At 46.0% G+C, this 27,429-nt stretch overlaps 1 protein-coding gene across 1 annotated transcript in view; it reads right to left on the minus strand.

Annotated features, from left to right (window-relative positions):
* crebbpa (CREB binding lysine acetyltransferase a) overlaps positions 1–27,429 on the minus strand; it is a 79,608-nt gene that overhangs the window by 27,124 nt on the left and 25,055 nt on the right. The window contains exons 5-15 of the mRNA XM_083656023.1: positions 25,451–25,564; positions 22,395–22,649; positions 22,117–22,216; positions 19,342–19,479; positions 18,960–19,077; positions 17,862–18,036; positions 17,380–17,442; positions 15,441–15,562; positions 7,545–7,751; positions 6,414–6,593; positions 5,306–5,477 (exon numbers count right to left, since the gene is read on the minus strand). Of these exons, the coding sequence (XP_083512149.1) occupies positions 5,306–5,477; positions 6,414–6,593; positions 7,545–7,751; positions 15,441–15,562; positions 17,380–17,442; positions 17,862–18,036; positions 18,960–19,077; positions 19,342–19,479; positions 22,117–22,216; positions 22,395–22,649; positions 25,451–25,564 (1,644 nt within the window). The remainder of the gene's footprint in view (positions 1–5,305; positions 5,478–6,413; positions 6,594–7,544; positions 7,752–15,440; positions 15,563–17,379; positions 17,443–17,861; positions 18,037–18,959; positions 19,078–19,341; positions 19,480–22,116; positions 22,217–22,394; positions 22,650–25,450; positions 25,565–27,429) is intronic.

The raw sequence follows: 27,429 nt of genomic DNA on the forward strand, positions 1-27,429 counted from the left end.
TACCTTTTCGGGCTACACCTGGGTCCCTCCGGAATCGGTTAAACCTTATTGATTATATATGGTTTTAGTTATGTTTTCATTGTTTGTATTTCTCTGAATGAATTGTATTGAAATGTGATGTAAGTCGCTTTGGATAAAAGCGTCTGCCAAATGAAATAAAGTGTGTGTTTGGTTCGTGTGTGTTTGGTTCGTGTGTGTTTGGTTCGTGTGTGTTTGGTTCGTGTGTGTTTGGTTTGTGTGTGTTTGGTTCGTGTGTGTTTGGTTTGTGTGTGTTTGGTTCGTGTGTGTTTGGTTCGTGTGTGTTTGGTTCGTGGTTGGTGTGTGTTTGGTTGGTGTGTGTTTGGTTCGTGGTTCGTGTGTGTTTGGTTCGTGTGTGTTTGGCTGAGTCCACTTTGTGGGGCTGGCCATCCGGGATGGTGGTGTTGCTGCAGTGGTATGATGCCACTCCCATGATAAATGATAAATGGTGGGGATGATGTGGTTGCGTGTTTGCGCGAAACGTGCATGTGAACTCATGTAAGCGAATGTTCATGTATTTATATAGGATTATAAAGGTATGCTGTCTGAGTATGTTTTATATATATTTATACTATAGTAACTATATGACTTCCAAGTAATATAAATCATATAATTCATAGTAATATATATGATGATATATAGCTTCCAAGTTAGAACTATATAACAGTTTACAATTTTGTTAAAAGTAATTGTATTTTAAGTTAAGGAACAGGTTGCAGTTTCTATGATTATGTTATGATTTAATGAAAGGGGTGGGATTAAAAAAGTTTATACTTCTTCCCACTCCCTTTCAAATATGCTAAGAAGTGAAAAAAAAAAAGAAAAAAAAAAGTGAGACCTTTGTTTCTTTGTTTTTTATTCTGTAAATTGTAAATGTTTTTCTTCTCGCATATTTGAAATAAAATGGAATCAAATCAAATAAAGTGTGGACCCAAGCAGCTCAAAAGGCAAAAGTATTCAAATTGAAAAAACGGTGGAGCTACTAGGAGTATTTTTATATAGCAATATTTAATGCGAAGTAATATATCTGTGTACAGGCAGTTACAAATCAGAATATATCTTCAAAGTTATACGGGCAGACAAAACGCAACGCGTTTCAACCACGTAGGTCTTCCTCAGGCAATGTTAGCTGGGCGTCGGCCGCCGCCCAGCTAACATTGCCTGAGGAAGACCTACGTGGTTGAAACGCGTTGCGTTTTGTCTGCCCGTATAACTTTGAAGATATATTCTGATTAAATAAAGTGGAATCAAATCAAATCAAATGTGTGTTTGGTTCGTGTGTGATTGGTTCATGTGTGTGTGTGTTTGGTTCGTGTGTGTTTGGTTCGTGTGTGTTTGGTTCATGGTTCGTGTGTGATTTTTCGCCGGAGACTAAAAACTTACCTTTCGGGCTACACCTGGGTCCCTCCGGAATCGGTTAAACCTTATTGATTATATATGGTTTTAGTTATGTTTTCATTGTTTGTATTTCTCTGAATGAATTGTATTGAAATGTGATGTAAGTCGCTTTGGATAAAAGCGTCTGCCAAATGAAATAAAGTATGTGTTTGGTTCGTGTGTGTTTGGTTCGTGTGTGTTTGGTTCGTGTGTGTTTGGTTCATGGTTCGTGTGTGTTTGGTTCGTGTGTGTTTGGTTCGTGGTTGGTGTGTGTTTGGTTCGTGTGTGTTTGGTTCGTGTGTGTTTGGCTGAGTCCACTTTGTGGGGCTGGCCATCCGGGATGGTGTTGTTGCTGCAGTGGTATGATGCCACTCCCATGATAAATGATAAATGGTGGGGATGATGTGGTTGCGTGTTCGCGCGAAACGTGCATGTGAACTCATGTAAGCGAATGTTCATGTATTTATATAGGATTATAAAGGTATGCTGTCTGAGTATGTTTTATATATATTTATACTATAGTAACTATATGACTTCCAAGTAATATAAATCATATAATTCATAGTAATATATATGATGATATATAGCTTCCAAGTTATAACTATATAACAGTTTACAATTTTGTTAAAAGTAATTGTATTTTAAGTTAAGGAACAGGTTGCAGTTTCTATGATTATGTTATGATTTAATGAAAAGGGTGGAATTAAAAAAGTTTATACTTCTTCCCACTCCCTTTCAAATATGCTAAGAAGTGAAAAAAAAAATGAAAAAAAAAAGTGAGACCTTTGTTTTTTATTCTGTAAATTGTAAATGTTTTTCTTCTTGCATACAAAACAGCCATGAAAACAGCCACGGGCACAAAACAGCCACGAAAACAGCCACGAAAACAGCCACGGGCACAAAACAGCCACGAAAACAGCTACGAAAACAGGCATGAAAACAGCCATGGGCACAAAACAGCCACGAAAACAGCCACGAAAACAGGCATGAAAACAGCCACGAAAACAGGCATGAAAACAGCCACGAAAACAGCCATGGGCACAAAACAGCCACCAAAACAGCCACGAAAACAGGCATGAAAACAGCCACCAAAACAGCCACGGGCAAAAAACAGCCACCAAAACAGCCACGGTGCCCGTGACAAAAACAGCCACGAAAACAGCCACGGGCAAAAAACAGCCACCAAAACAGCCACCAAAACAGCCACGGGCACAAAACAGCCACGAAAACAGGCATGAAAACAGCCACGAAAACAGCCACAAAAACAGCCACGGGCACAAAACAGCCACGAAAACCGCCACAAAAACAGCAACGAAAACAGCCACGGGCACAAAACAGCCACCAAAACAGCTACGAAAACAGCCACGAAAACAGCCATGGGCACAAAACAGCCACGAAAACAGGCATGAAAACAGCCACGAAAACAGCCACGAAACAGCCACGGGCAAAAAACAGCCACGAAAACAGCCACAGGCACAAAACAGCCACGAAAACAGCCACGGTGCCCGTGGCGAAAACAGCCACGAAACAGCCACGGGCAAAAAACAGCCACCAAAACAGCCACCAAAACAGCCACGGGCACAAAACAGCCACCAAAACAGGCATGAAAACAGCCACGAAAACAGATACAAAAACAGCCACGGGCACAAAACAGCCACGAAAACAGCCGCGGGCACAAAACAGCCACGAAAACAGCCACGAAAACAGCCACGAAAACAGCCACGGGCACAAAACAGCCACGAAAACAGCCACAAAACAGCCACCAAAACAGCCACGAAAACAGCCGCGGGCACAAAACAGCCACGAAAACCGCCACAAAAACAGCAACGAAAACAGCCACGGGCACAAAACAGCCACGAAAACAGCTACGAAAACAGCCACGAAAACAGCCATGGGCACAAAACAGCCACCAAAACAGCCACGAAAACAGGCATGAAAACAGCCACGAAAACAGCCACGAAACAGCCACGGGCAAAAAACAGCCACGAAAACAGCCACAGGCACAAAACAGCCACGAAAACAGCCACGGTGCGCGTGGCGAAAACAGCCACGAAACAGCCACGGGGAAAAAACAGCCACGAAAACAGCCACCAAAACAGCCACCAAAACAGCCACGGGCACAAAACAGCCACCAAAACAGGCATGAAAACAGCCACGAAAACAGCTACAAAAACAGCCACGGGCACAAAACAGCCACGAAAACAGCCACGGGCACAAAACAGCCACGAAAACAGCCACGAAAACAGCCACGAAAACAGCCACGAAAACAGCCACGGGCACAAAACAGCCACAAAAACAGCCACAAAACAGCCACCAAAACAGCCACGAAAACAGCCGCGGGCACAAAACAGCCACGAAAACCGCCACAAAAACAGCTACGAAAACAGCCACGGGCACAAAACAGCCACGAAAACAGCTACGAAAACAGCCACGAAAACAGCCATGGGCACAAAACAGCCACGAAAACAGGCATGAAAACAGCCACGAAAACAGCCACAAAACAGCCACGGGCAAAAAACAGCCACGAAAACAGCCACAGGCACAAAACAGCCACGAAAACAGCCACGGTGCCCGTGGCGAAAACAGCCACGAAACAGCCACGGGCAAAAAACAGCCACCAAAACAGCCACCAAAACAGCCACGGGCACAAAACAGCCACCAAAACAGGCATGAAAACAGCCACGAAAACAGCTACAAAAACAGCCACGGGCACAAAACAGCCACGAAAACAGCCACGGGCACAAAACAGACACGAAAACAGCCGCGGGCACAAAACAGCCACGAAAACAGCCACGAAAACATCCACGAAAACAGCCACGGGCACAAAACAGCCACGAAAACAGCCACGGGCACAAAACAGCCACAAAAACAGCCACGAAAACAGCCACGGGCACAAAACAGCCACGAAAACAGCCACAAAAACAGCCACAAAAACAGCCACGAAAACAGCCACGGGCACAAAACAGCCACGAAAACAGCCACGAAAACAGCCACGGGCACAAAACAGCCACAAAAACAGCCACAAAACAGCCACGAAAACAGCTACGAAAACAGCCACGAAAACAGCCATGGGCACAAAACAGCCACCAAAACAGCCACGAAAACAGGCATGAAAACAGCCACGAAAACAGCCACGGGCAAAAAACAGCCACGAAAATAGCCACGAAAACAGCCACAGGCACAAAACAGCCACGAAAACAGCCACGGTGCCCGTGGCGAAAACAGCCACGAAACAGCCACGGGCAAAAAACAGCCACGAAAACAGCCACCAAAACAGCCACGGGCACAAACAGCCACCAAAACAGGCATGAAAACAGCCACGAAAACAGCCACAAAAACAGCCACGGGCACAAAACAGCCACGAAAACAGCCACGAAAACAGCCAGTGGCTGCGTTGTAACATTGTTGTCTTTGTTGTTACAACACATGTTCTGTGTTGTAACATTGTTGTCTTTGTTGTTACAACACATGTTCTGTGTTGTAACATTGTTGTCTTTGTTGTTACAACACATGTTCTGTGTTGTAACATTGTTGTCTTGGTTGTTACAACACATGTTCTGTGTTGTAACATTGTTGTCTTTGTTGTTACAACACATGTTCTGTGTTGTAACATTGTTGTCTTTGTTGTTACAACACATGTTCTGCGTTGTAACATTGTTGTCTTTTGTCGAACCAAACACACACGAACCAAACACACACGAACCAAACACACACGAACCACGAACCAAACACACACGAACCAAACACACACAAACCAAACACAGTGAGTGTGGAGGTCAATGAAATGCTCCTCTGTTGTTGTTTAGGGCCTCTGACTAAGAGATAGAAACGCAGGGACCCTGCGTTTCTATCTCTTAGTCAGAGGCCCTAAACAACAACAGAGGAGCATTTCATTGACCTCCACACTCACTTTTCCTCCGTGACTGAGTCGGGGATGAGGAGGTTGTGCCGTTGGCTCCTCCCTCCTCCTCGTCTTTGGGTTCCGTCTTCATTTCCGGCTTCTTCTCCTCCACCTCCATTGGCTCCTGCTTCTCCTCTGGCTCCTCCTTTTTTATCGATAGCAAACCAGCGTCGTCCTCAGTCTGCAGACAGAAAGGCCGTGACTCATTCCATCGCTGCTATATTTGTCAACTCAACACTTGCAGGGGTTGGATAATTGATGGCTTACGCCATTCAGAGATTGGTTTAGACCGGGGGTTTTCAAAGTCTGAGAATGTAGGCCTCCCCCCAGACACAGCTTGGAAAAAGGAAGTCCCCCTCAGTCAATTCCTGGAGGCCTATTGGATCATGATTATGTTATTTGATCCCATAGACACTCAACAATTGAGCCATGATAGCCTGATATTGTGGTTTGCCATACTTCAGACTAGAATACCAAATACATACAAGTGTACGTCTGAAGGCATTCATTTGTTTCGGACTCTGGGAGAATGGTAGAAACAGTAACATTGCCCAAAACTACTTTATCTCTGAACTATCTTTAACCAAATCACACACATTTAGGCTATTCTGTGTCATCTCCTTTTGATAACTATAATCTAATAATAACTAATGTAATATGTTTTCACTTCCATTCACCTCACCTCCCCTGAAACTGCTTGGAGCCCCCCAGGGAAGGCCCGCCTCTCACTTTGAAAACCTCTGGTTTAGACAAAAATACATGTTTCTGTTTTTATTTGAGTCTTGTCATTCTCCAAGCTTCACAATGTGAGACATATTTCTCCATAGCAACCAAACAAAGTGACTTCAAATACATTATATTATCATTGAGAATGGAGATCATCCAGGAGACTGATATGTCCAGATTAGAGATTAAACGATTACCGGTTTAATGAACCGTGATCAAATTCCTGGCGTTTGGTATTAGCGTTTAAGATTGTAATTATCATTAAAACCGTGTTACTATGATTACAGTGCATTTGAAAACAAAAAACAATAAATACTGTCCAACATCAACCAAAGTGGCAGTTGTTGAATGAAGATGAAGAATGAAGAATGAAGGCTTAAGGCCCACCCACCTCCATCTTGGGCTCAGTCTTGCCACCGCTGGCCTGAAACGCGCGCGGGTCATGCCGTGGCTCGGCTTTGGTCTCCTGCACAGGCAGGTCAGCTCCAGCATGCTGCGAGTGCAGGTCCGCACTGGCAGCTGAAGCCGGTGTGGGAACCCGGTTATCCAGACTGGCCCCCGGTTGAGACAGCTGAAACACAGAGGAGGGAGGGAGGGAGGGAGGGAGAGAATCCATGAGGCACTGGCATCAGCTCACTGTTTACTTGTGTGCATGCAGGGTTGGAGCTACGAGGACACACATGGACATCTCCCATTTGCAATTCATCGCTCCCTCAAGTCCAAAGATGCGATATTCCCATTGTGACGGATGCTATAAACAGAGATGCGGTTACAAGACAAACAAGGTGAACGTGCGTGGGACGGTTGGTGCATGGCAGTCAAGAGGGATGGAGTTTTGAGGGGAGGCGAGTCAGAGCGGAGGGCATGCGGAGGGGTCTCGGGGTCTCACCGGCGTGGTAGGGGGCTGAGGCGGGGGCTGCGTCTGTGCTGCTACGGGGAGCTCCGCCTGTGTTTGGGGCTGGGCGGGGCGGGGCGGGGTGGCGCCCTGGGCCGGGCCGGGGCCAGGACCAGGGCCGGGGAGGGTGGGGGTGGAGCTGCGGCTGGAGGGCTGAGGGTGCGGCAGGTTAGAGGAGGCGGCGGGCGGAGGCGTGGAGAGCAGGGGGGAGTGGGAGGAGCCTAGCTGGGGGCCCAACGAGGGGCCAAGTGCATTCATGGGGAGGTTAGCGCTCTGTTGTTGTTGTTGTTGTTGTTGTTGTTGTTGCTGCTGCTGCTGAAGAAGAAGACACACAAAGTGTAGGCGGACACACGCGCACACACAGACACGAGATAAGCAGACAGACAGTCACAAGGTCATACAGACAACAAAGACAAACGTAACACCACATAGATTTGGGTTTAGAGAGCACCTTGTGATTGGTTTGAGAGTAATTTAAAAGCAAGTAGCGGCTAGTATGATTGGTTACAGCAGCTTTCGATTAGTCCCCCAGCAGCTAGTCTGAATTAGCAAAGTTTAGTAGCGAATCTAGTCCGAAAACGAACAGCATTAACAAGAGCAAGCCACGCATGTCTCTCCATGTCTCACCTGGGTGACTGCAGCCTGTGCCTGTGGCTGGCCCATGCCAGGGCCCACGGTGACATTCATGGCAGCGGCGACGGCAGCAGATCCGGGAGGAAACTGGGTCTGAGCCAGAAACTGTCCCTGGCTGGCCGTCTGCCCCACCATGCTGCCACCGCCATGCGCCACCATCATGCCCTGGGCCTGGGGCATCCTGGAGGGTGACATGCCCATCTAGACAGCAGGAGAGGGAAGGAATGGCCATGGGATGTTACCATGAATTGAGCAACAGGAATGATGACGTTTCTACCGACCACACTAGCAACACAAGCCATTGCGATGGTTAAAGGAACATGCAAACATTTAGGGAGATTCGCCTATTCCACGCCATTTTCACGAGAAGACAGATGCCCTTCTCTTCTCTGTGCATGCATTAGAACGTAGCGCCCCTCCTGCTAGTTAGCTTAGCACAATGACTGGTAGTCTGCGGAAGGGCTAGCCTACCCCCGTTAAGTCACCAAATACACATTCAAACAGCGGCAAAATGCTCATATGTACATGTTGTGACTGGTGCATTCAACACGCTATGAAATAATGTAAAATTAAGAGACATTGTAATTTTCAAAGGCTTGAAATTTACACTATCTCACAATCTAAGGGCCTAGCTTCTTTTCCTCAGGTCTTTTTTCAGTTGTTTCCAATGGGTATGCGGGTGCACACGGACGTCTAGAGAAAGTGCACTGCAACCAGCGTCTATTTTCAGAGCGCGCCGTCATTTTTGTGCGCCGGGCTCCCAGCGCTTCCAGCTGAAAATATTTTAACTTTTCAGAAAGACGCTGGTGTCGGGTGCTCCTTTTTTGGCAACTAATCACATGGAGAAACTATCACAAGAGATACAATTGTGGGAACAGATTGGCTAGACTTCTGGTGAGTGTTGAGCTAAATCACTGTATGTGTGTTGCTAGCTAATGTTAGCTGTCAGCTATAGCTACCGCACTGAGCTAACGTTACTTTCAGACTGCTTCCTTGCATATTGTGGACTGAGATCAGCGCTCCCCAGCGTACTTCCAGCGTTTAACGGTCAGAAAAAGACGCTAGATGGACACACAGCCTTACATAATTATTTCATAGTGTGGTTAGCAAGCACTTTCAAAATGTTCTTAAAATGTTCTGCAAAGGATAAGAAATGATCCGCTCATCTTCCGCAACAACATTGCCTTTTACCGCTACACAGGCTTGGGTAGCCACTTTTTACTGGTTTCTTGGGACTTGGTGGTTATTACATGAGGGCCTCAAATTCATTTTCCAAATGTCACATGGGGGGATTTATAGACTTTGGTGGGGACAGGATCCTAGGAGTATGGTGGTTCTCATCATGGGGCTTTGACGCAGTACCCAGCAAAGTGATGAATTGTTCAACTTCACCATTATTTCATTGACAAGAAGCCAACAATTAGAGAATGTAGCAGAATGGCCATTTTGAGTATAGTTTCACTGTTACCTCTTTCTCTACCTACAATACTTTTTTAATGGGAATTCTGGACACACTCCTATCTAACAATACACATTTTCAGATTTGGGTCATAGACACAAATCACAATATCATCAAATGGGGGTCTGTGGCCCTAAATCAGAGGTCCGTAACATGGAAAAGGTTGAGAATCGCTGTACTAATGAGCTTAACTCATTCTCTGCCAAAGACGTACCCGGCGGTACTTTTAACAATGGCGTTCTGTGCCAAAGACGTACTCGGACGTACTTTCATGTTTTGGCTGTTTACATTACATCAGACACTTTCCCAGCCTGTGACATTGTTTCAGGTCAAACTGATAAAAGGAACCCGCTAGTTTAGTATTTATGGGTGGAGCCTGTGGTCGAAACAGAGTCCGACTCAGAGTTCTCGGATGGCGACGATGGCGAGGAAGACGCCGGCGTTTTTGTTGTTGCTCCACGACGGAGCGCCATGGCGACGAAGGCTCCCCTTCACAGCGTTCTGGTCCGTCTGATACAGATGAATCGGAGGAGGAGAAATGGGTGCCACTTGGAGAGAGGGATGACGATGGTAAAAAGTAGCCTATTTTTTGTATCGCGTTTGAGATGAAATGATCACACACACAACATTCGAGTATAATTGTCACGCATTGTTTATAACTTATGCCGCCGGCATGACTCGCTTCACGTTTCCTCTTGCCAGCTCTCCCTCTCAAGGGAGAGCTCTGTCACACTCAAGGGAGGGGGAATCACATGGATACGTCAAACGCGTCAAACCGCGTCACACACCCGTCCCCAGCAACCAAGGCGAAACATGTGTCACATAAACATTTCAAAGTTTACAGCACTAACGTAGCTATTGTGTGATCTTCTGTGCTAACGTTAGTTATGAGAGGTAACGTGACAGCAGGTAACGTTACAGCACTCGTTATTCCTGTGTGTGTGTGTGTGTGTGTGTGTGTGTGTGTGTGTGTGTGTGTGTGTGAGAGAGAGAGAGAGTGTGTGTGAGTGACCACATAAGGGTTCGTTCCATTTGTTTATGCTTTTATCAAGCTAAGCTAAAAATCCACATGGCAACTGTAAAAGTAAATTATTTATTTGATTTTGTGCACATATTTATCATACTTTGATAAATACTGCGGCCAAGCTTCATCTGTCAAGAAACCCCAGGGGCCAGACTCTCTCTCTCTCTCTCTCTCTCTGTAGCCGCTCACTGGGCGGGATGGACCGACACAGCTCCCTCAAATACATTCTCTTATTTTTTATTTATTTATTTGGGAAAACAAATACTGTATAATGTGTCTGATGTGTCACTGAGGCAAAAAATAAAAGGCTCAAAAGAGAGTTCTGCTTGAAACGGTGTCCTTCACTAAAAACCTCTTTTTCTCCTATTTCTGTTCCAAAGAGGGCATTTTTAGTGAAAACAAGCTAACTTCCACTGCTTGTAACTAAACAAGGAAACATGGTGGAGTTTCAGTTTTTTACAAGGGGTAAGAAGAGAGTCTCTGCTTTATTGTGAGATATGTTGTGTAATTTTATTCCTAGCACAGAATATTCTGTGGGTCCTGGAAGATCAGGAAATATGCTCAAAATCCTGGCACTGGGAGCACACAGACCGAAATGACCCTGGCAGAGAATGAGTTAACTACAGGTCTTACACTGACTGCGTTTACATGGACTTGAGTATCCCGGTTATGAGGCTTATCCTGGTTTTGATCATATTCGGGATATGGCGTTTACATGGAAGAGAGAGAAAGCAGGTTACTCATATCCCTGTATACATGATAAGTAGTAGTATCCTGGTTACTGATCAATGCATGCTATTTGCGCAGGCGCCTGTGATCGTTACAATACAAACCGGGGTCATTATTATTATTATTATTTGCTTATATTGGGTGCGTGTGAAGTGACGTCATTCACCTTTTTTGGGCAAAGACGTGGGATTCCCTTGGATTCCGTCTTCATGGTGGAGTGTCCCTGTTTGCACGCAGCGCGCGGCTTTGGCTTTAATTTGAGTCACAACACCTTCGTCCTGTAGTCTGTATACTACAGACTTGAATAGGGCAGCATTTTGATGCTTTCTCCTATCTAAGCTGCCAAGCATTTAATTATTTCATCACCGAAATACAAAACTCGGCAAAACTCTTTCCTCATCGCTTCAGAAGTGAGACTTTTAAGTCGAATTGCACTGACATTTGCGCGTGAGTATTTCCAGGTAAAACGATTAGGTATGTGCGGGACCTACAGCAGCGAGGTTAGAGAGGAAAATGCCTGGCAGGGCTCGACGTTAACTTTTAAAAATGGTTGCCGGAGGGGCAACCTGGCAAGAGCTTTTGGTTGCCCGAATAAAAATATGGTTGCCCAATTTTAGTCGCCTTATATTTTGAGTAATTAAGATACTATGCAGTCATAAGCCGGCTTAATAATGACGATGTGACAGAAAAGTAAGTATAATAGTCTATAGTATAGTATAATAGGCCTATTCAGTGTGCGCACCGGGTGTAGTAGTAGTAATAATGATAATAATAATAATAATAAATTTGTGTCATTTCGTTTTCTAAACAAATCTTATTTTTTGTTTTTATAATGCATTTGCACTGAAAGGATTTAACTAATATTTGTGAACTTTCATTTTCATATATTTTTTAACAGTTATTGTTCATATTGTGCTTAATTTATTAATTAAAAGCGTTATTGATAATTAAGTAGCCTACCCTCCTCCAGGCCCAGCTCCAGACCCAAGTTACAGAGGGGGCCTGCCCCTAGCTTGGGGGGGCCAAGCTACCCAAGGGGGGTCCGGGGGGATTCTCCCCCGGAAGAAGATTTTGTACATTTTAAAGTAAAATTTGTCAACCTGGTGCATTTGAGAGCAAAATTAAGAGGCTAAATCTGTGAAGAACTACACACATCTCTAATGTGTTGTGACTTTACAAATAATTAGGCCTAAACAATTAATATTAAGTGTATAATTTTACACATTGTGCACAAATTGCATTCATTGTGACAAATTTACAATAGTTAATATCCAGCCAGAATCATTGCAAATGGATGTTCAAAGTAACAGTTAGCAATAGCATTGAGTTAATCAATGCCTAATGACAGCCAGATTCCATGTTAAACTTTAAAACAGAAAAACAGAAAAACGTTTTTAGCAAAAAAAAAAAAAAAAAAAAAAAAAAAAAATTTAATGGGGGGGGCCAGTTTGTTGAATGGGGGGGCCCGGCCCGGTCAGGCCCGGCCCGGTCAGGCCCGGCCCGGTCAGGCCCGCCCCTAACGCCGGGCCTGCCCTCCTCATGTTCATTCAGGGATACTATGATGACAGTGGTTTGGGGCCCCCACTCTGATGTTGCATAGGGCCCCAAAAGGCCCAGAAGCGGCCCTGCAATCCCTCTCTCTCTCTCACCCCGTATGAGAGGCTGACAGGCCAGGGATGCAAATCATTCCTCAGCACATATACGCGGTGGTAAAACGTTTTTGAAGGATGTCCTGGTCGAGGTGTATGTTGTAGGCTTGTTGTAGGCTACATGCTTTGCAGTATAGACCAAATCAGCGGGATGTTTACATTTACTTCCGGGTACCCCTGAGGTCCACACATTATAATGGCGGTGGACGGCACAAACTGACGTGTTGAAGACAAAAACAGACAAAGAAGACAAAAATGGTTCATCCGTGTTGTGTTGTTGTTTAATATCATTCATAACAACACTTTCACTAACGTTAGTGGAGACCAGACTAGCTAATTTACCTGTTGGACCAGACTAGAGTAGACTTGAAGCTAAATTAAATTGACGTGGCGTCAGTAGCTCTGTCTGTACCAGGCTCTTTCTCGCCGAGAAGAGCCTGGTGACGCGAGGTTACTCTGTCTGTAACGTAAAAAAACAGCGAGTTTGACAGTCAAACAAACGTTATTAGCTAGCTAACACTACATAAAACAAACACAGAAGAAAGGCTAGATACGTCGGACAAGCATGTTTACCAACCGTTTAACCATTTAAATTGAAAGTAGTCGGCCGAAAACAACGAGAGGGTTTGACAGCATTTATTTGACAACACGCACATTTAAACCTGCCGCCTTCCCCAAGTGGTACCCGGAAGTAAATTTGTTTACATGGTGACGTCACGGTGATTTGGTCTATAGCGTTATGCTGGAATTATGCTTGAAGTTTGGACTGTCGCACGGAAATGAGAGACTGAATCTTGACGAGGAAACGTGTGGAGCGTTTATACACTGTGTGGGTTTCTGCTCGCGGAAGTGAGCTGGAGTCTTGAAAACTCCACTTTGTCCGCCCAGCCGCGTCCACGTAGTTACACAATTCGGGGTGTGCACGGCCAGGCGAAAGCCATCTGCACAGCAGCCTTGTGGAGGGGCGCGTCTGCTGATTTGACTCACTTTTCCGTGCGGACACTCGCCGATGCGGGGGAAAGCGCGCTTGTTGTAGGCTACATGCTTTGCAGTATAGCATTCGTTTTCCGTCCCGTTCAAAGACGCACTAGTATTTCACCTCAATGACAATTTCCTCGTCCTTTGTTTCTGTGCGGGGCTGCGGGCGGACGCGGTTCTTCTTGCGTCTTGCAGCCGCTGTGATTGTGTGCGAGCAGCCCCACCTGTCCGAGTCAGTACTCGTTAAACATACCGCACGTGCAGCATGCATCACGTAGCTTCCGACTGGTAATTAGTAACATCGTTTCGATTGTAACAGCAATAAAATGTCACATATATGTCACTCACAACAAGTATTAAAACATTTATTTGGTGTATATTTTGCTGTTTGCTGCTGTACATATTTTGTTGCATGTTAAATCGTGGTTGCCCCTGGGGCAACCAAAGACCAAGAAATGGTTGCCCCATGTTTTTTTTGGTTGCCCGGGGCAACCGGGCAGCCGTTAATGTCGAGCCCTGCCTGGAGTCTGACGGCGGTCTGATGAGGAAGTAATCGCGGCACTTCTATACTTTCTAATGTTACTGGACGAAATTCTGATAGTGAAACGGGTCATTTTGCGCAAGCTGTGTTGTGTACGGTAGCCCCTCGCGTTGGAGGGTGTTCACGGTGTGTTCCGCGTTGTTTGGTCATGAAATGGAGGGGGGGGGGGAATGCCTGCAAGTCTGCTGCCTTTTGGAGATGAACTGAACTGAAGCCGCGCCTGCGCAGGAAGTCTGCTGCGGTCAGAAAGCAGGATAAGGTGTATACATGCAGCAGTATCCCGGGTTCTTTCGGAGTACTCCACCTCGCATAACCGGCTTTCTCAAAACCGGGATAAGGGCTTATCCAGCTTTCTGAAACCGGGATATGATGTTTACATGCACAAACACAAAAACGGGATACTCCAAAACCCCGACAGTAACCGGGATACTCAAGTCCATGTAAACGCAGTCACTGTCCTATTCTCTTACCTCAGATTCCATTTCGTAGCTCTCTTCCAATTTAAGGGATTTATTCGGATTCTCTGATTGAACTATTCTGTAGTCTTTCTCTTTCTCCTCCTCCTCTGTGTCCTTAGTCTTTCTTTTGGTGGCTCCATCTTCTCCCTTGTCTCCATGCTGTATCCTTTCCCTGTACTCTCCTCTGCCTCTTCTCTTTCCACTTAACAACTTTGTAAAAAAAAAAATGCTGAACTTTTTTCCAGGACAAAATCATCCTCATTCACTATAATAGTTTACCAACAACCTCGTCCTCCTCAGTGTTATTCAGTGGCCACTGCTCTACTCTTTCCTAAGTAACAAGCTTGCACTACCCAATTACAATCGCTGAGTGGTCGACTGTGAAAGAGAAATTGCATGTTCAAATCACAATTGGGGTTTGATTAATAGTGCAGCCATAATTAATGCAAAAAAACACCACTGGGTCATATTGAATATTTTGTCTGTAGTCAAATGATATTGAATCAATTCGCTCGGTTGAGGCAATGTTACAATTTCAATTACCGTAGTCTCTCATAGCACATTGGAAAGCTGCGCATTGACCAAGAGCCATTGATGTGCAGTGCACTCACAATTAATCCAATTCCCATTCTCTGGCAATCAAGGAAATGACTGGGAATATGATTTGGTATTAAAAAGGTCACTGTATCCCACACCTTGGTTTCCAAAGGCTCTGCAGTAGCTAGCACACCGTGGCTAAGGGCCCTCACTGTGAAGCAGCACAACAGAGACATCACCATCAGCACAGGCCTGATCTTTTCTTCTCAATTCACCTGCTTCTGCTTCACACTGGACTTTTGCATTTGTTGTCATTGCACACCTGCAACAGTGACTCGTCCTTCCCAAAATTCACCAGCCAGCTAGATTTTTGAATAGACGACCAAGTGGCTATTAGTGTAGACAAATAGCCAGAGGAAGAATTGACCAGCGTTTGGGTGTTAGCTGATGTTACTTTCCCACTGTGTGTGTGTGTGTGCTGTGATGTGTGATTGGCGTTTCCCCTCCCGCCTCACCGGTGGGACGGAGCTCATGTTGATTTGCTGTGGGTGGTTCATGGGGGAGGCTGCGCGGGCTCCCATGGGTGCCTGGGACATCTGGACGTTGGGCAGAGCCATGGGATTGAATTGGTTGATTCCTGCACACAAGAGCGGACCACAATGTTAAGCAATGGACACGATGGAACACAGAGGCAATGCACATAGAAAATGTCTCCGGATAGAATTCAACCACCTACACTTTTTCCCGCATTTTATAGTGTTGCACATGGATAATAAATGGATTCAATGTTTTGTTTTTGGCAACAAGCTACACACAAAAAAACATAACGATGGACTGAAAACATTTAGAAATTGTTGCAAATGTAATGTAAATTAAAAACGGAGGATTTAATTATTTGCAGAAGCACCTTTGACAGCAATATTTACAGCGTAAAGACTTCTACAGAAATCTGTATGAGCAGGGCACATGTGGATTTTGGGGAAAGAAAGAAAAAAAAAAAACTTCCTTGCAAATTTGCCCAACCTCAAGTCAAGTTTGATGCGTAGTATCTGTGAATGGCTCTCTCTCTCTTAATCTAGATTCCAGTGGGATTTAAGTCTGTGCTCTAGCTGGACCATTCCTGAACTTTTACATTCTTGTTCTGAAGCCACTCCAGTTTTGATTTGGCTGTGTGCTTAAGGTTGTTGCCCTGTTGCAACATTAACTGTCACCCCAATTTAAAGTCTCTGGTAATCTGAAGCAGGTCCTCCTCGGGAATTTCCCTGGATTTGGCTCTTTTCATTGTTCTCTCTGCTGCTGCTGCCACGTCCCTGTCCAAAGTCCTTCCTGCATGGTCGCTCAGTTCAGCTGGACAACCGGCTCTAGAAGGAGTCTGGGTCTTCGTATTGTTTTTCACATTTCCTGATACTGAAGCCTACTTTGTTTGTGTCTATTCACCAACACAAATTGGTTTACAGCCTTCCTCAGATCTATACCTGGTTGTAACTTCTTCCAACTCCTCCTGTTGGATCCCCAGGCGCTCCCCAGGAGGTTGGGAGATATAATCTCGCCAGTGTGTCCTGGATGTACCCCAGGTGCGTGGTAAACCTATAAAGGGAGGCACCCTGGGGACGTTCTTAACAGGTGCCTGAAACTCAACTGGCTCCTCCCAACGTGATCGAGCAGCAGCTCAACCAAGTGATGCCGCCGAAATGTCACAGAATCGGGACACTCTCCAGACCTCAGCTGTGCCTTGATATTCTGTTCACGAATAACACAAACAGGAGAGGGGACAACGCAGACACTCGGTGGAGTCTGATGCCCACCTTGAACAAGCTTGACTTGAGGCCAAGAATGCAAAGGCACATTGTTCCTCCTGAATCAAAGGGTATGGTAATCAGTGGGAGTCTCCTTTCCTTGGGCTCCACTGTAAACATTCTGCTCTGACATGCCTGCCATCTGTGGGAACCTTATGGAGACATATGTGCTGCTTCAATGTAAAATCATGTCCAATGAGTTGAACTGGCGAGGAGTGGACTCCAATGAAATGACAGAAATAGCTCATGGACAAAAGACTTTTCGATCTGCCTTAATTCAATTTGGAGTGTCAATGTCACGGGGTTGAATAGCTATTGTCTGAAAATATGTACGCTTTTCATTTTTCATGGATTAAAAAAAAAAAGGTCCAATGGCGGGACGTTATGATTTATTGTGTGTAGATCTGTGATTAAAAATCCTACATTCATCCAGGCTGTAACACCACAAACGCAGGAAAAGTTAAGGACAATGAATATTTTGTCAAGGCAGTGTATACCATCACACATGTACATAGACACACACTGATCCATGCAAACATATTCCCCACAAAATAAATCATATACACACAGGGAGACACAAAGAAATCCCATACACACAGGGACACACAGATGGATCGACATGCATACAGAAAGCTTAACAGCAATATGGAAGAGGTACCTTGAGAAACCTGCATGCGATTCATGATCTGATTTGGCACGTTGGGCATAGGCACAGGACCATCTATAAAACAACAAGTAAACAGAAGACTTAGAAGTCGCCTTGAAAAAACCAAATAAACATGTCTGCAAGAAGGAAAAAAAAGCACAAGAAACATGAAATGTTTTCATTCCTAATCACGCTTATTTCTAGGTACGCACTTTTATTTTTAACTTTACCCAAGAAATGGTCCAAAATAGGCTTTTAACATTTACAACATGATAAATGCCAACAGTCACCTAGGCCATATTGCATTACAGCTAAGGCTTGCTTTCTTTTTCAAAGAATCAATAACAAAATACGTGAAACGACAGAAAATCAAATATCAGTAACTATACAGTTATTTTCCAAACTTGTCCAATTCCCAAAATGTTCAAGACCTTAAACGGTCATACAAATTAACTTTCCAAAGGTTTTCAGACATTTGTAGGGAAAAGCCTCACTCTGCGGCCTGGGGCCCAGGGCGTTGGGCTGCGGGAGGCCAGGTTGCTGGGCGGCCTGAGCAGCAGCCAGAGGAGCCTGGTTGATGATCTGCTTCTGCAACCTTGAGCGCCTCTTCTCCTCTAGTTCCTTCTGGATCTTATATATTTTCTCAGCCAGGAAGTGGTAGTACTCATCCTTAAGGGAGGGTGGGGGGAGGAGAAATAAATGTCATTGTAAAAAGATGCTCAAAATAGGCATACCGTCGCTGTCGGGGCGGGACCTCGAATGTCCCTTTTTTTTCCACAAATCAATGCCACTGGTCACCCTTCACGTCTCTGTGCGGGTTTTACAAAACCCTCTCTTGGCCATGGCAGAGTGGGAACTCTGCTGCTGCTGCGCGCCCCCGCTGCCGGAGCAGCAGCAGCGGCGCATGCCCGTGCGCTCCAGAATGGAGGCGGCCATGTGCGGCTGCTCGGCCGGGAGACAGTGCCTCCAACTCGGACTGATAACATAAACATCATCATTTGAGCTTATTCAGCTAAGATATTCATAATATGGCGTAGCTGTAGATCAGGAGGTAGAGCGGGTCGTCCACTAATCGCTTTGGATAAAAGAGGTCGGTGGTTCGATTCTCGGCTCCTCCAGTCTGCATGTCGAAGTGTCCTTGGGCAAGACACTGAACCCCAAATTGCTCCCGTTGGTGTGCCAGCACCCTGCGTGGTAACCTGCCGCCATCGGTGTGTGAATGGGGGAATGTACCTACCGACTGTAAAGCGCTTTGGATAAAAGCGCTATATAAATGCAGGCCATTTACCATTTTACCATAATGTAATGACACATCCAGCGGGAAACTGACTATAATGAAGACACGTGGCAACTTTGACGACGTGGTGTTCAGTATTTTAAGAGCGCACTTTTTTTTTTTTTTTACTTCCTGAAAAGTTGCGGTTTTGGAGATTCAAGTTTTCGCCCCCGACAGCGACGATATTGTATACTTAATGGTATTGTTATAACTAATGGCTGCTTCACTGCAGGTAATGGGAGACAGCGGGGCGTGCCCATGTCAAGCTGAGCAAGCAGAGTGGTGGCCTAGTTGAGGCCTGTTTTAGAAGACCTACCCTGCTGTTAGCCGACTCGTACATGTCGCCCTCCACCTTCCTGGCGTAGGCCACCAGGTTCTCCATTCGTCTGTCCTTCAAAGCTGCCGGGTCCGGGGTGGGGAATATGGCTTGCACTCTGCACAACCACGGAAGGAGAGAATGTGGAACAATGAGTAATATGTATGAAGAACCCCTTAAAAAAACATGGACAAAAATAGACACTGTCCTATCGATATAACTTTTACCACCCAATAGCCCCTGTCCACAATTTTGACTATTTCACCAGCCAACAAGCGAATAAAATCAGACCTCTAACAGAGGACAAACTTAAAAGGCCCTAGCTGAAATTCATTCTGCTTTCTCAAACAGTTGATCTTTTCCACCGGTGGGCTGGACTTACAGTTTGTGTACGAGGTGATTGCGCAGGTCCTGAGTGACGTGCTCGTGCCAGGCTTTCCTGGTGCCTGTGGCAGAGAGGGGTGCTGCTGTGGGCAGGTTGCCCATGGAGCCCACCGCCAAGCCGTCTGAGAGCAGCTGACTGGAGGAGGAAGAGGAGTGGGGAAGAAGAGAGGGAGACAAGAATGTTAAGCACTACCTTTGTTCCGTTTTTTTTTTTAATAATGCCCAAGTCGGCAGGTAACCGTAGTAATTAGGGCTGTGATTCGATTACGATTCAGAGGGCTATGATTCGATTACGATTATCGATGCATCTCGATGCATCTTAAATCGATGCATCACTTTTTTCCGCAATACACAATTTATTTTTTCTCACTTTCTTTTTTCTCACTGTGTGCCTACTTTTAAAATAAAAGTGCATTTGGAATTGCATTGTATTATGATCCATAATTAAAGTAAACAACTGCATGTACTTCCATTATATTTTATTTGATTATACTGTTTATATTTTTTTAAGAATCGATTTTTGACATTTGTGAATCGATGCAGAATCGTGCACGTCCGCATCGCGATGAATCTTATAATCGATTATTTTTGACACCCCTAGTAGTAATACTAAAGGAACGTAGGATGCATAAGTTCTACAGTATTGTACCACTACATGGTACAAGTGTTTGTCTACTACTTTAAAGTCAAAACTGCTCCACCAACTAAAAATCTGTTCAAAGCTCTTAGGTCCCTACATAATAACATACTAAAGCTGGCCTACAATGTTGCTTCTGACCCCAACCACGTTCTGAACAGTGAATACAACCCGTTACCTTCAAACCGGAGATAGTCCCATATTTCAATAAGGGTCGACTGAAGCACTCCTTTTGTGCACCAGTCAATCCTAAAAGTTTAAAACTAAACGGAGCTAAATCCCAGACCAAAATGCAAATGAAGACGTTGAATGTCGTCTTCTGTGATTGTAATTTCATGATGAATGGACGTATCTGTGTCTTGTTTTTCCCCAATCTCTGTATTTTTGTGATGTTGTAATTGGCGCTGCTGAGATGCAAGAAGAAATGCAGACTCTTGACAAAGTAGTATCGTATCGTAAGTATCCACAAGCAGCTAAGAGGAACTTTCATTTTGTGTTGATTTTAGCGCCCCCTGTGGACAAAAGCAGTAGTGTTCTCCCAGAACGAAGACTGCATTTCCTGAACACCAAGGGCCCTATCGTTGCAATCGGCGTAGAAACTGCGTTTAAGGCCTGGCCTAGTGCAGTTAGTGGGTGTGGACCAGCGCACTCGCTATCTTGGTATCGGCGCTACACGCAGCCTCAACCATTATAACCACGCCTTTTAAGCGTAAAATTATGTACAGTCCGCTCATTTGAGAAGTGCAGTACGCTTGCCTTTTAAGCTCCAATTCCAGGAGAAATCCAGTAAAACCAGACAAAGCCAAGCCTCTGCCCCCCCCCTCCCTTCATCCCGTCTGTCTGTCTCCATATATAGGCTATATTATTCCATATTATTATGCTTCTCAAACCAATCTAACTGCAGTTTAAATACTGCAAGCATGTAAATACGCTACACTATAGCAAGATCAAAGTGAAAAGAATGTTCTAAATGCATCAGCTAGAAAAATATAGCCTATCCCTATATGATGAGATTAATTAGATTGGTGAAAGTTTGTCCAGAAAGATATCGTTTTCTCTCCCCTGCTGCAGGTAGAATGATGCACATAAATATAGCCTACATTATGTAAAGTCATTGCATAAATGTGTTTTTATTGTAAAACTAAATGTGAAGTAGGGCCAAGTTATTGGAGCGGACATCACAGTATAGCACATGACAGTAGAAGCGCGTTCTGCTGTCACTTATCTAAATCACGTTAAATCGACAAGGGATATATATAGGCCCAGGAGGACATATATGTTTCACATAGGGTGGTGTTTTCATTTCGAGGTTTTATTTGGTCCAATATTGAAATGTTCTACAATTGCAGGTTGTGTTACCATTACACATTATTTAGATCTACCTTTACATATATTTCGGATCATTTGGTTGCTATTTAGTAGCGAAATGGAGTAGCACAATGCATGCTGGGAGATTACACAGGCAGTGAACTTACAACTTATTTTTCCTATGGGACTGTGTTGTGTCTGTCTGAGCGAGGGAGTCAGAGAGAGAGAGTTGTATTGTGCCTGTCAGACTGAGGGGAGAGAGGGAGTGACACAGAGAAGGGTGACAGAGCAGAGCCAGAGGAGTGCTCCGCGCAACCAGCGCACTGAATAGGCCTGGTTTTCAAAAGTGCAAAGCGCTAAATTTACGCCAGTTGGGAAGATATCATTAGGCTGATATTTAAGGCCGAAACGCCCATTCTCGCCCATTCAGGGAGTGCGCCACGCCCATTCAGCGTAAAGCGCATTTACCAGCCTAAAGCCCTGTTGATATCTTCCCGAGACAGGCGCAAGGCACGTTTTTTAGCGCCGAAGGCCCGTTTTAGCGCCGAAGGCCTGTGGGAGAATAGGGGCCCAAGTCTCCTCCCGCTGTGACAGGTCGGCCACGGCTTCTCCAAGCCGCCTGAACAACAACGGATGTGAACACAGGAAGTCCCGCTGTCTTGAAAAACTACATTGAAATCACCAATCTCCTTGTATTAGAGTATTAAACTTAGCCTGTTTCATAACCAGTTAAAAGTTCCACATAGCTGCTTTAAGTGGAGAACTTGTAGTGTCATATAGCTCAACATCGCTAAATGCATTTCCAAACACATATTGGCGTGGACTGACTTGTTAGCGTTGAGTGTGTTGGGAAGGGAGTCTGTGTGTAGGTTTGTCTGTTCTGACGAGGGCACGCCCATTGCCGCACCTCCAAGAGCCATCTGGTTACCTGTGAACACAAAACAGTGGGGGGGGGGGGAAATGTGACAACATAACACAAACGTACATCTGAAATGCTGTTTCCCAGACCTTATTAGGAACCTAACCCTCCACACAGTGCAACGTTGACTGAATCAAGCAATTAAATCAGCTACACCATATTTTCCTGTCAGTTGTCCAGTCTTTACCAAGTGCATTGATGGGTCTGATCTGCTGCGGAAGCTGCTGTTGGGCCTGTGCGTTCTGTGCGGCCGTCGTCTGCCCGGACCCCGGGGCCTGCCCAGGGGCCTGGCTGCTGTACGGCAGCCCGAGTGCTGCGTAGGCCCTCTGCATGGAGCTGGGGTCTATGGTGGGGGACGTGTTGATGGTGGGGGTGCTGGGTTGGCCCGTGCCTACTGAGGACATGGGGTTCTGGAGGCCCGTGTTAGGGGAGCTCAGCATGGCTGGAGAGAGAGAAATGGAGGAGTCAACACCTCATCATTCGCTTTACTGTCGGTTGCATGTGATGTTAACGATCTCCGGGATAGAGCTTATTCTACTGCTACACTCAAACTAAGTCGAAAATGTAGATGCTATATGCCAAGCCTAGGGATGCACATTTAAAAAAAAAAGAAAGAAAGAAAATCTGTATGGTTATTTAGAAAAAACACGCTTGCCACCACACACACTTAGGCCATGTCCACACGGAGACGAGTTTAGGTGTATCCGCTAACGTTTTTTCTCGGATAGACGTTTCGTCCAGACGGAACCAGCGTTCTGGGAGTATACGATCTGGGAGTATACGCACATTTTTGAAACCGGGTCCCAGAGGGAATAAATCTGAAGACGCCACCCTTGCATTTCCATGTTTACAACCCATACGCATCTTTCCTGAAACGATGACGCCATAGCCCCACCTCTCTCCACCACCAACAATAACAATCATGGCAGTAGCTACTGAGCCTGTTGGGGATCTTGCAGCAAAATATAATGCTCCTCTATTACCACCGTCAGCAACAAGTGGACACGGAGAACAGCGTGTACAACATCCTCAGGGCTCCACAGCTGACACTTCCCATCCACCCCTCCCCTCCCTTTATTGGATATTTCCCAGAAGGCTTAGCGTCGGCTACGTTTTTACAAAAACACAAACAAAAGCAGGCTAAACGTGTTAGATAGAAATAATATATATTTTTAATACAACATGCAATTCTGGAATATTTTAATATTGGACAAAATGAAATGAAATGTAAACCCTGAGTGTAACGGACATACTCGGGATGCTCTATATATAACCCTCGCAAATACAACGTGAATAGTGAAGTGAGAAGTTTGACGACCACACGGTTGCACTGTGATGTCCACTCGTGTCCACTCCAACAAGACTTAAGCTTACTTGACGCCACTTTTTCAATAAAAACACATTTATGCCATGAGTTTATATAATGTATATTTATGTTGCATCATTTAGCCTGTGCTGTGATGTGCAGGAGCGGCCAATACGCTGGGATGTGTTTGCAACATGTCTAAAGATCATGGAAGTGGATGATATCAGGAACGTTACCGATAGTTAACGTTCTATATTGTAGGCTACAGGGAGACCATCAGCCCTGCTGAACAGCTCTGCATTTGCCTGTATAGGTTTAATCATTTTATTCATCGACATGGCAAACCTCCCCACAAAGCCAAGGGTTTAAGCTGCTCGCTACAGTGACATACACATTATAGACTGTGCGCCCCTAGTGGTTGAATGCCATTATTGACGAGATTGTCTTGTTCTCTGTTTTTGGTGTAGTTTGTGGCAGCGTTACAGCACCACTTACCGGCCTGGCATATATACTACAGCGGTTTCAGTGGTATTCAGTGGTTTCATTTGGATACACACATTTCTTGAAACGATTCCGTGTTTATGGAAAACTTTTCTTAAAGAAAAAAAAAGATTGCTTCCGTCTCCGTGTGGACATGGCCTTAGTCACACTGAGAAGCATATTGAAGCTGAATGGAAGCTATTATCATAAAGAGCAAAATATATAATAATAATATAATATGGTATAATATAATAAAGGAATATATTAATATTAGTCTATGTCACAAAGTTCTTACTTATAGGGAGACAAGATACAAAGACAAAAGAACCACAAAGTCATATGCACGCACACACACACACACACACACACACACACACACACCCCCCTTCCACTTTGAAAAGTTTGAGTCAAAAAAGGATATAAAGGATTATGAATCTAAGGCTAAACGCTTTAAACAGCAGAAACCCAAAGAAATGCCTCAATTCCTTCAGGGGACGGGACATTATCATATTCTTGTGGGTTCAGGTCTCGGTCAGTCAAAAAGCCAACACTCAGCATGTGTAAAGACACAAATCGGAGGAGGCAGAACAAAGAAGTTCTGCGTGCTGTTTGCGTTGGCAGGAGAGCGTACAAGTCGTGGCGTTGTGCTCTCCGACATGCGAGCCAAACAAGGACAAACCGACACGGGAACGCTGGTAGCGATGAAAGATGCTGAGCAGTGCGGTGAGGTAAAGAAAAGCAGGAGAAAAAAAAAAAAAACGAGTGACGAGGTGGGAAAATTCAAACGACAGCCGCAAAATTAACTCATGTAAATCATTCAGAGAAATAACAGATGGGGAAATTGGAAGCGAGAAAGAAAAGTGGAAGGAAAGCAGCAGCAGCGGTTGGTACGAGGCAGAGAGGCTGTCAAACTCGGCTCTGCTTCGGCGGGGAGTAGCAGCAGCCAGCAAGCAGCTCCACCGCCAACGGCTCAGCGGGACTCTTCTCCATCACCCCTCCTATCCCGACTGTGTGTCAGATTACAAGCCCAGCGGGACTCCACTCTTTGCTCAGCCAGCTCTTTCAGTCAACGTGGAGGCGCGCAGAGCTAGAAATAAATGGCCTGCCTGGTTGGGTATGCACTCGGGCACGCCGATATGCATACGCCCGTTTCCACACACCTCGTCGGCCGGTTTGATGCTTTAGATAGAATGACGTTGGCAGGAAGCACACAAGCCAACGGCTTTGCAACGCCGTGACTCAATATGTCAATAGGTTATCCCCCCTAAAGGTAAAGACCGAGGAGCTGCGAGATGAATCCAGAACTTACGCACGTCTGTATTTCTCTCAAGCTCGCCCTATCCCAAGTCGATGACACAAGTTCATCCGTGCGTTTGATCGCTCTATTAAAGAGGGCCCGGCTTTGCGATGGGTAAGCGATCCCGGGCCGGCGTTTAAGGTCGTTGGGTTACACTCACGCTGCTGGGTGCGCTTGTCGCTAGCGTTCTTCAGCGGCAGGCAGACCGGACAGTCCTGTCGCGTGCAGTTCTTCCAGTGGGAGATGATCTGTCTGGACGATGCGCAGTGAGCCACTAGAGGAGAGAGATAGAGAGAGGGATTAGAACTTATTAGGGCTATATGAAAATAAAAGATTGTAAATAAAGGCTTTGGGGTAGTATGAGAAATACAAGAGATGTGGGCTCTTCTCAACAGAAAAATGTTTAAGGGACATTACATTTTTTTTTCAAAAAGAGACAGATGGAGGGCCAGAAAAAAATGAAAGAAACTAGAGACAGAAATGTGTCCGCCCCAAAGTCAAAGATCTCAGGTTCAGCACAATGGACCAATTCCCAGTCTTGGAAGGTCACTAATTTGGACGAGTGGAAAGAGGACCTAAAAACGTGTGTTCCTGTGTGCGTGATTGGACAGCTCAAGTCGCCTCATCTCAGCTGTGGCCAGGCTAACGTGCTAGCGGGCAGCTAATCTAAGAAAGAAAAAAAATGGCAGCCTGGGCTTGACTAGGCCCTGCTGGCTGCCTGGCACCGCTGAGAGCCGCTCCATGTGCCGAGGACAATTACGACATGCCTTCAAGCGTTCAGCGCCACGCATGAAGAAATGCCATTAAAGTCTATTATCTTTGTCGACACGCCAGCACTTTTGGCTGAGACTGAAACACTTCGGCGGGCCTATAATGTTGGTGGCTTTTTTTTCGCATTCAGTATTCAGTGATAACCAAAGCAGCAGGCCTCAGACTCAGCTCCCGAGCCAAACTAAGCACTGGCGATGACCGCAAAGACTCCAGGCTCCATCAGGTGAAATTGAACCAAATATTGGAAGTGAACGCAGATTAGTCTGAAATCTTGGGGGACGATGAGCACTCGTTGAGAAACAAACTCTCTCGCTGGCCCGGTTATTTAGGTGGCAGTGAGAGATGACGAGATCCTGAAGCGAGAGGAAATGAGCTGGCCAGCGAGAAGCACACGAGATACAAGACTCCTACACACTTACACACCTTGGCCTATGAGTGTGTCTTACACACCTTGGCCTATGAGTGTGTCTGGCACCAAATTCAACTTCAAGTGCTCAAGGCCGAGGGCATCGCAACAGCTGGAGCCAAATATAAATGAGGGGTGGCTTGAGGGGAATTTTTCATTAGAAGCAATGATGTTACCGACACAGGAAGGAGTGTGATGGAGGCTGAGGTTCAAGAGCGTTAGGGGGAAGTTAGCAGACAGAAAATAAATAGAGACAAGAAGTGGGAGAGGGAGGGGCAGCACATTTATCCAGCTAGAATGGCAGGCTGGCAGGCAGGTGGGGTGGGCTGGCAGGCAGGTGGGGTGGGCAGTGTTTCCTTTTGTAAACGGGTGGAAATCCCCCCGTGCTGTGTGTGGATTAGGGCGAGACACGTGGCGTGACCAATCAAGAGTGAAGGGGAGCGTATGCCGGAGCACCCGGCCCTGTCTGTGCTACTGGCCTCGCCGAGGACACCAGACGCCCGGCCCTGTCTGTGCTACTGGCCTCGCCGAGGACACCAGACACCCGGCCCTGTCTGTGCTACTGGCCTCGCCGAGGACACCAGACGCCCCGGCCCTGGCTGTGCTACTGGCCTCGCTGAGGACACCAGACGCCCGGCCCTGTCTGTGCTACTGGCCTCGCCGAGGACACCAGACACCCGGCCCTGGCTGTGCTACTGGCCTCGCCGAGGACACCAGACGCCCAGCCCTGTCTGTGCTACTGGCCTCACCGAGGACACCAGGCCCTGTCTGTGCGACTGGCCTCACCGAGGACACCAGGCCCTGTCTGTGCTACTGGCCTCGCCGAGGACACCAGACGCCCGGCCCCGTCTGTGCTACTGGCCTCACCGAGGACAACAGATGCCCGGCCCTGTCTGTGCTACTGGCCTCGCCGAGGACACCAGACGCCCGGCCCTGTCTGTGCTACTGGCCTCACCGAGGAC

The sequence above is a fragment of the Poromitra crassiceps genome, assembly GCF_964638095.1.
Source record: "Poromitra crassiceps genome assembly, chromosome: 19".
In the NCBI taxonomy this organism is placed as follows: domain Eukaryota; kingdom Metazoa; phylum Chordata; class Actinopteri; order Beryciformes; family Melamphaidae; genus Poromitra; species Poromitra crassiceps.